General features: G+C 47.0%; 1 protein-coding gene across 1 annotated transcript in view; it reads left to right on the top strand.

The window, feature by feature from the left end:
• The window catches only part of gcm2 (glial cells missing transcription factor 2), a 23,229-nt gene extending 14,207 nt beyond the window's left edge, over window positions 1-9,022 (top strand). Inside the window, exons 5-8 of the mRNA XM_078244316.1 lie at window positions 203-328; window positions 2,593-2,849; window positions 5,491-5,731; window positions 6,287-9,022. Coding sequence (XP_078100442.1) covers window positions 203-328; window positions 2,593-2,849; window positions 5,491-5,731; window positions 6,287-6,595 — 933 coding nt within the window. The 3' untranslated portion in view covers window positions 6,596-9,022. The remainder of the gene's footprint in view (window positions 1-202; window positions 329-2,592; window positions 2,850-5,490; window positions 5,732-6,286) is intronic.
• The last annotated feature ends 235 nt before the right edge of the window (window positions 9,023-9,257 follow it).

Genomic DNA, 9,257 nt, shown 5'->3' with positions numbered 1-9,257 from the left:
TAACTAGTAACTAAAGCTGGAACAGATGAATGTAGTGGAGTAGAAGTAGAAAGTGGCATGAACAGAAAAGACTCAAGTAAAGTACAAGTACCTCAACATGTGGACTGAAGTAGTACTGGAGTACATGTACTCAGTTACATTCCAGAGATGGACTCGTGGGTTTGAACCAGACTCTAGCAGTGTGTTGTGGTTCTGCTGTCAGGCTAAAGGAGTCCACGATCACCCGCGGCCAGAGTCCAAGTCTGAGACCGAAGCCCGGAGAAGTTCAGTAAAGAGACGAGTCAGCTCGCCACCGTTCCCCCCAAAGAGACGACTCATCGAAACGCAGGTCAGTGTGTGTGTGTGTGTGTGTGTGTGTGTGTGTGTCTGTGTGTGTGTGTGTGTGTGTGTGTGTGTGTGTGTGTGTGTGTGTGTGTGTGTGTGTGTGTGTGTACAACGCCACTAACAGCTGTTCTTCAGGGTTGTCTGTGTGAAACCTTTGTATGAAAACTGGTGAAATATTAACAGTATGTAAACACTGGACACTACGACATTTTCATATGTCTTCATCTGTTGTTTCCTGTTTCCTGTTTCAGGCGTTAGGCCCCGCCCTCCTGTCCTGTGTCGACCCGTCAGACAGAATCTCCTTCATGGAGCCGAACTTCCCGCAGCATTACCCAGCATTCCAGAGCCCGGAGCCCTACTACAACCCCCCACAATGCACTAGGGGAGGCCCCGCCCACCCTGCAGAAACCAGCCAATCCCAGGCTCTACATGGGCCGGCCCAGCTATGACTGACTGTCTCTCTCTCTGTTTCAGAGAAGCTGTGTCCTGACTGTCTGCTCTCTCTCTGTTTCAGAGAAGCTGTGTCCTGACTGTCTGTCTCTCTCTCTGCTTTCAGAGAAGCTGTGTCCTGACTGTCTGTCTCTCTCTCTGTTTCAGAGAAGCTGTGTCCTGACTGTCTGTCTCTCTCTCTGTTTCAGAGAAGCTGTGTCCTGACTGTCTGTCTCTCTCTCTGTTTCAGAGAAGCTGTGTCCTGACTGTCTCTCTCTCTGTTTCAGAGAAGCTGTGTCCGAGCTGTAACAGCACTCTGGAGCTGCTGCCGTGCCGCTGCCACAGCGGTTACCCCGTCACCAACTTCTGGAGGGTCGACGGAAAGTCCATCTTCTTCCAGGTCTTCAGATTTACATAATAATAATAATAATAATAACAACAACAATAACAATAATAATAACATTAATAATAATAATAACAACAATAATGATAACAATAGCAATAATAACAATAGCAATAATAACAATAGCAATAATAACAATAATAAAAACAACAACAATAATAATAATAATAATAATAATAACAATAATAATAACATTAATAATAATAACAATAACATTAATAATAATAACAATAATAATAATAATAATAATAATAATAATAATAATAATAATAATAATAATAATAATAATAATAAATAATGTTTTTGTCGCTTTTTGGACACTTATTTCTACTTTCTTTCAATATTTGTTCTTTGTATGTGTATACAGTATATATATATATATATATATATATATATATATATACTGTATACACCTTTTTGACAATTTGGGTGAAATTTTTTGTCTGTTTTTCAGCGTTTTTGTGCTTCTGTGTTTTTCCGTCACTTTTATGATATTGTGGCCTCTCTTTGTCCCTCTCTCGCTTTTAAATGTAGTGGAGTAACTAAAGTAACTAGTAACTAAAGTAACTAGTAACTAAAGTAACTAGTAACTAAAGCTGGAACAGATGAATGTAGAGGGAGTAACTAAAGTAACTAGTAACTAAAGCTGGAACAGATGAATGTAGCGGAGTAACTAAAGTAACTAGTAACTAAAGTAACTAGTAACTAAAGCTGGAACAGATGAATGTAGTGGAGTAATCTAAAGTAACTAGTAACTAAAGTAACTAGTAACTAAAGCTGGAACAGATGAATGTAGTGGAGTAGAAGTAGAAAGTGGCATGAACAGAAAAGACTCAAGTAAAGTACAAGTACCTCAACATGTGGACTGAAGTAGTACTGGAGTACATGTACTCAGTTACATTCCAGAGATGGACTCGTGGGTTTGAACCAGACTCTAGCAGTGTGTTGTGGTTCTGCTGTCAGGCTAAAGGAGTCCACGATCACCCGCGGCCAGAGTCCAAGTCTGAGACCGAAGCCCGGAGAAGTTCAGTAAAGAGACGAGTCAGCTCGCCACCGTTCCCCCCAAAGAGACGACTCATCGAAACGCAGGTCAGTGTGTGTGTGTGTGTGTGTGTGTGTGTGTGTGTGTGTGTGTGTGTGTGTGTGTGTGTGTGTGTGTGTGTGTGTGTGTGTGTGTGTCTGTGTGTGTGTGTGTGTGTGTGTGTGTGTGTGTGTGTGTGTGTGTGTGTGTGTGTGTGTGTGTGTGTGTGTGTGTGTGTGTGTGTGTGTGTGTGTGTGTGTGTGTGTGTGTGTACAACGCCACTAACAGCTGTTCTTCAGGGTTGTCTGTGTGAAACCTTTGTATGAAAACTGGTGAAATATTAACAGTATGTAAACACTGGACACTACGACATTTTCATATGTCTTCATCTGTTGTTTCCTGTTTCCTGTTTCAGGCGTTAGGCCCCGCCCTCCTGTCCTGTGTCGACCCGTCAGACAGAATCTCCTTCATGGAGCCGAACTTCCCGCAGCATTACCCAGCATTCCAGAGCCCGGAGCCCTACTACAACCCCCACAATGCACTAGGGGAGGCCCCGCCCACCCTGCAGAAACCAGCCAATCCCAGGCTCTACATGGGCCGGCCCAGCTATGACTTCCAGGGGTACCTGACCTCGCCTTCGTACCCCATGACATCTGAGCTCTGTGACCCTCGGTACGTTTAAACCAGACCTTTAAAGTGCTCATATTATGCTTTTTGGCTTTTTCCCTTTCCTTTATTGTGTTATATATCTTTTTTTGTGCACGTTATAGGTTTACAAAGTGAAAAAGTCCAAAGTCCCCCCCAAAGGGACTTACCATCTCCAACAGAAAACACTGTTCACAAACTGCTCCAAACAGCTCTGTTGTAGTCCAGCCTTTACTTCAGAGACAAACGTGGTCACTTTGGAACACACGTTATAATGCTCGCCTAGCTGCTAGCATGGCACGCCCTCATACTCTGCTTCTGACTGGCTAGTAGTCCTTACCTAGGTACTGTCAGGGCACGCCCTCATACTCTGCTTCTGACTGGCTAGTAGTCCTTACCTAGGTACTGTCAGGGACACGCCCTCATACTCTGCTTCTGACTGGCTAGTAGTCCTTACCTAGCTACTGTCAGGGCACGCCCTCATACTCTGCTTCTGACTGGCTAGTAGTCCTTACCTAGCTACTGTCAGGGACACGCCCTCATACTCTGCTTCTGACTGGCTAGTAGTCCTTACCTAGCTACTGTCAGGGCACGCCCTCATACTCTGCTTCTGACTGGCTAGTAGTCCTTACCTAGGTACTGTCAGGACACGCCCTCATACTCTGCTTCTGACTGGCTAGTAGTCCTTACCTAGGTACTGTCAGGGCACGCCCTCATACTCTGCTTCTGACTGGCTAGTAGTCCTTACCTAGGTACTGTCAGGGACACGCCCTCATACTCTGCTTCTGACTGGCTAGTAGTCCTTACCTAGGTACTGTCAGGGCACGCCCTCATACTCTGCTTCTGACTGGCTAGTAGTCCTTACCTAGCTACTGTCAGGGACACGCCCTCATACTCTGCTTCTGACTGGCTAGTAGTCCTTACCTAGGTACTGTCAGGGCACGCCCTCATACTCTGCTTCTGACTGGCTAGTAGTCCTTACCTAGGTACTGTCAGGACACGCCCTCATACTCTGCTTCTGACTGGCTAGTAGTCCTTACCTAGGTACTGTCAGGGCACGCCCTCATACTCTGCTTCTGACTGGCTAGTAGTCCTTACCTAGCGTACTGTCAGGACACGCCCTCATACTCTGCTTCTGACTGGCTAGTAGTCCTTACCTAGAGTACTGTCAGGGACACGCCCTCATACTCTGCTTCTGACTGGCTAGTAGTCCTTACCTAGGTACTGTCAGGACACGCCCTCATACTCTGCTTCTGACTGGCTAGTAGTCCTTACCTAGGTACTGTCAGGGCACGCCCTCATACTCTGCTTCTGACTGGCTAGTAGTCCTTACCTAGGTACTGTCAGGGCACGCCCTCATACTCTGCTTCTGACTGGCTAGTAGTCCTTACCTAGCTACTGTCAGGGCACGCCCTCATACTCTGCTTCTGACTGGCTAGTAGTCCTTACCTAGGTACTGTCAGGGCACGCCCTCATACTCTGCTTCTGACTGGCTAGTAGTCCTTACCTAGGTACTGTCAGGGCACGCCCTCATACTCTGCTTCTGACTGGCTAGTAGTCCTTACCTAGGTACTGTCAGGGCACGCCCTCATACTCTGCTTCTGACTGGCTAGTAGTCCTTACCTAGCTACTGTCAGGGCATGCCCTCATACTCTGCTTCTGACTGGCTAGTAGTCCTTACCTAGCTACTGTCAGGGCCCTCATACTCTGCTTCTGACTGGCTAGTAGTCCTTACCTAGCTACTGTCAGGACCCTCATACTCTGCTTCTGACTGGCTAGTAGTCCTTACCTAGGTACTGTCAGGGCCCTCATACTCTGCTTCTGACTGGCTAGTAGTCCTTACCTAGCTACTGTCAGGACCCTCATACTCTGCTTCTGACTGGCTAGTAGTCCTTACCTAGGTACTGTCAGGACACGCCCTCATACTCTGCTTCTGACTGGCTAGTAGTCCTTACCTACGTACTGTCAGGACACGCCCTCATACTCTGCTTCTGACTGGCTAGTAGTCCTTACCTAGGTACTGCCAGGGCACGCCATCATACTCTGCTTCTGACTGGCTTATAGTCCTTACCTAGGTATTGTCAGGGCCCTCATACTCTGCTTCTGACTGGCTAGTAGTCCTTACCTAGCTACTGTCAGGACACGCCCTCATACTCTGCTTCTGACTGGCTAGTAGTCCTTACCTAGGTACTGTCAGGGCACGCCCTCATACTCTGCTTCTGACTGGCTAGTAGTCCTTACCTAGCTACTGTCAGGACACGCCCTCATACTCTGCTTCTGACTGGTTAGTAGTCCTTACCTAGGTACTGTCAGGACATGCCCTCATACTCTGCTTCTGACTGGCTAGTAGTCCTTACCTAGGTACTGTCAGGGCACGCCCTCATACTCTGCTTCTGACTGGCTAGTAGTCCTTACCTAGGTACTGTCAGGGCACGCCCTCATACTCTGCTTCTGACTGGCTTATAGTCCTTACCTAGGTACTGTCAGGGCTCACCCTCATACTCTGCTTCTGACTGGCTAGTAGTCCTTACCCGTTTCTTGTTCCCGTGCTGGGGGGACGGTTAAACCCAGATGTTGCCAGTGTGAATGGGTCTAAACATGGTTCTGGTTTCGGGTCTAATCGTGGTTCTGGTTTCGGGTCTAAACGTGGTTCTGGTTTCTGTTTCAGGGTGGCTCCGGTCCTGGGCTCCTCCTCTGCCTCGGGGTCTTCCTCGGCGCCGCTGCCCTCGCCGTGCGGGACCTTCGACCCGCAGACGAAGCCTCCGGCGGGCTGGAAGGAGCTGCTGAAGAGCTCCGCCCCCTATGCCGACAACCACCATTACTACAGCGCCGAGTACCCCTGCCGTTACCCCGGCACCGCCCCGGGCTCCCCAGCAGCGCTGCAGACCATCATCACCACGACAACCAAGGTAGAAAACACTCACACAGACAGACAGGTAGACAGACAGACAGGCAGACAGGTTAGAGACAGATAGACAGGCAGACAGACAGACAGGTTAGAGACAGACAGGCAGACAGACAGACAGGTTAGAGACATACAGGCAGACAGAGAGGTTGGAGACAGACAGACAGGTAAGAGGCAGACAGACAGACAGGTTTGAGACAGACAGGCAGACAGGCAGACAGACAGACAGACAGACAGACAGACAGGTAGACTGTAATCTCTCATAGCCAGCTTGTCTTGTCCTCTCTTTGGGTTGTTTGCATTTCTTTAAACCAATCACAATCAGCCCCCCTTACTGAGGCAACAAACCCTGATTCTGATTGTGGCAGACAGGTAGAGAGACAGAAAGACCGACAGACAGGCATACAGGTTTGAGACAGACAGACAGACAGATTCTGATTGGCTGACATACTCGTGTTGATCCAGCCCTACTTTGGTAAATCTATTTCTGGTATATGTGTGTTTTTATTTACAGCTTCCTGTTCCTGTCCCTTTAACCCGTTTCCTGCCCCCCCATCAGGTTTCCTACCAGCCGTGTCCCAAACCTCAGGCCGGCCTCCCGTCCTACCCGCCCTGCGCCCCCCAGAAACCCAGCGGTCTCCCATCCTACTCACCTTGCGCCCCCCAGAAACCCGGTGGCCTCCCCGGCTGCTCCTCCCTGCTGGACGACACCTCCTCGCCGTCCTACTCCACCGAGGTCAAGGTCACGGATGAGTCAGGGGGGGTCATCAAGTCTCTGTCCTTTCAGCCCGAGACCAAAACAGAGCGTGCTGATGGCTATGACTACCGCTACGCCTACCCCAACACGTACCGCTATGACGACTACTGATGACGACCACTGCGACAGGGCTTCTGCTACTGTAACCATAGAGACAGAGTCATACTCCGGAAGCCCCGCCCACCAACATCAAGCCCCGCCCACCAACGATAAGCCCCACTCCCACTGGTGGGGAGCGCCGCCCACCAGATGGAAGCCCCGCCCACCGGAGGGGAAACATCTTTCTTGGGTTCTTGACCTATCAGCTCACAGCAGGCGGAATAAAGAGGGGGAAACCTTCAACGGAGAGAGGAGAGATGTCCCCCCCCCCCCCCCGGTGGGGGCGGGACTTAATATGCTCTGTCTCTGTTACTATGACAACAATTGCTTCAACACAAACAGGAAGTGCATCTGTCCACACACTGTAGAGAACCAGACTAAACTACTCAACCAGCGGCTGATGTCTTCATCAGGACTGAACTTTCACTTTGGTCCATAAGAAACTTTTTTGAGGAAGTTCCTGGATTCATGTTCCAACGTTCCTCTCCTCTCAGGACAACGAGGGAAGAATGAAACACATTTTAATAACTCAGATCTGTCAATAACTCAGATCTGTCAATAACTCAACAGAAGACTCCACCCGTGTTTCTGGAGCTTTCAGACACTTCTCATGGACTTCCTCGAAGAATGGAGTCACAGTTTTCATTTACTAGATCGGATTTATGATGATTTATATGCATATATATATACAATATATATATGTGTATATATATATATATATATATATATATACTGTATATCTGTATCTGACTGTACAGACAGAGGTTATTCATTCATTCATTCACTCATTCATCCGTTATTGATCCTCAGAGTCAGAAGCCGTGTGTCTATCCACACGTTAATATTAAATAAGATCAAATGAAACATGAAAATCAACACATAGTTTTGATCTCTTCGGAGTTTCTCTGAATGTGTAAACATCTGATGTGATAATCACCGATGGAAACGGTATTTAACCAGCTGGCCATTAAACCAAGTACAAGTTCTCTGGTGTCAACAGAGAAACATATCAGAGGAAAAACCAGGAGATTAATGTAGTAGTGAGATATAACTGCTGTAGACGCTGATGCATCTGTATCACCATAGCCACGTTGTTGACGCTGATGCATCTGCATCATCATAGCCACGTTGTTGACGCTGATGCATCTGCATCATCATAGCCACGTTGTTGACGCTGATGCATCTGCATCATCATAGCCACGTTGTTGACGCTGATGCATCTGCATCACCATAGCCACGTTGTTGACGCTGATGCATCTGCATCATCATAGCCACGTTGCTGACGCTGATGCATCTGCAGCACCATAGCCGCGTTGTTGACGCTGATGCATCTGCATCATCATAGCCACGTTGTTGACGCTGATGCATCTGCATCACCATAGCCACGTTGTTGACGCTGATGCATCTGCAGCACCATAGCCACGTTGTTGACGCTGATGCATCTGCATCACCATAGCCACGCGTGACGCTGATGCATCTGCAGCACCATAGCCGCGTTGTTGACGCTGATGCATCTGCAGCACCATAGCCACGCTGACGCTGATGCAGCTACATCACCATAGCCACGTTGTCGACGCTGATGCATCGGGCATCACCATAGCCACGTTGTCGACGCTGATGCATCGGCATCACCATAGCCACGTTGTTGACGCTGATGCAGCTACATCACCATAGCCACGTTGTTGACGCTGATGCAGCTACATCACCATAGCCACGTTGTTGACGCTGATGCAGCTACATCACCATAGCCACGTTGTTGACGCTGATGCAGCTACATCACCATAGCCACGTTGTTCTCTGTCATAAACACTAATACAACTTGTTAAATATTCATGAATATTAATCATTTGTAGGTAGACGGTGAGATACATTTTAGCATTTAGCAAACTTTGTTCCCAAATGATTTGTTTCAAATCTATCCCATAAACCAACAACAACTGCTAACCAGCAGAGTATATATATATATATATATATATATATATATACATATATATATATATATATATATATATATATATGTGTGTATGTATATGTATACATATATATGAATAACAAGCAACAACTGTATTATTTAAAGTGCCCAGACATGAGATGGGTCACTTATTTTGAGTCTTCTGATAACAAACCAAACGTTTCTTCTGATGTTTTTGTTGGTTTTTGTATGATTTTATTTTTTTTCGACATTTTTGACATTTGTTTTTCGACGTTCGTTGCTTCTGTCGAGGTTTTTCTGATGAAAATACAGCTTTGAGCTGCTCGCTGTGAGACATGTTCAACACAACGAGTCAGGATTGAGATATTTAGAGATCACGTTAAGTCTGCTGATTGAATATGAGATCAGTGTCTCTGATTATTATTAATCATCGTTTGGTTATTTATTGAATTCACAGTTAGGATCAAACACTGACGAACAAACGTAATAAATGATAAATGACTGAAGAGATGTGTCACATGTTTCTGTCTCAAGTCACACACACACACACACGCATACACACACACACTCACACGCATACACACACACGCATACACACACACACACACACACACACACACACACACACACACACACACACACACACACACACACACACACACACACACACGCATACACATACACACACACACGCATACACACACACACACACACACGCATACACACACACACACACACACA

The sequence above is a fragment of the Sander vitreus genome, unplaced genomic scaffold, assembly GCF_031162955.1.
Source record: "Sander vitreus isolate 19-12246 unplaced genomic scaffold, sanVit1 ctg207_0, whole genome shotgun sequence".
Classification (NCBI taxonomy): Eukaryota; Metazoa; Chordata; class Actinopteri; order Perciformes; family Percidae; genus Sander; species Sander vitreus.
This window is presented reverse-complemented; position numbering and strand designations above follow the sequence as displayed.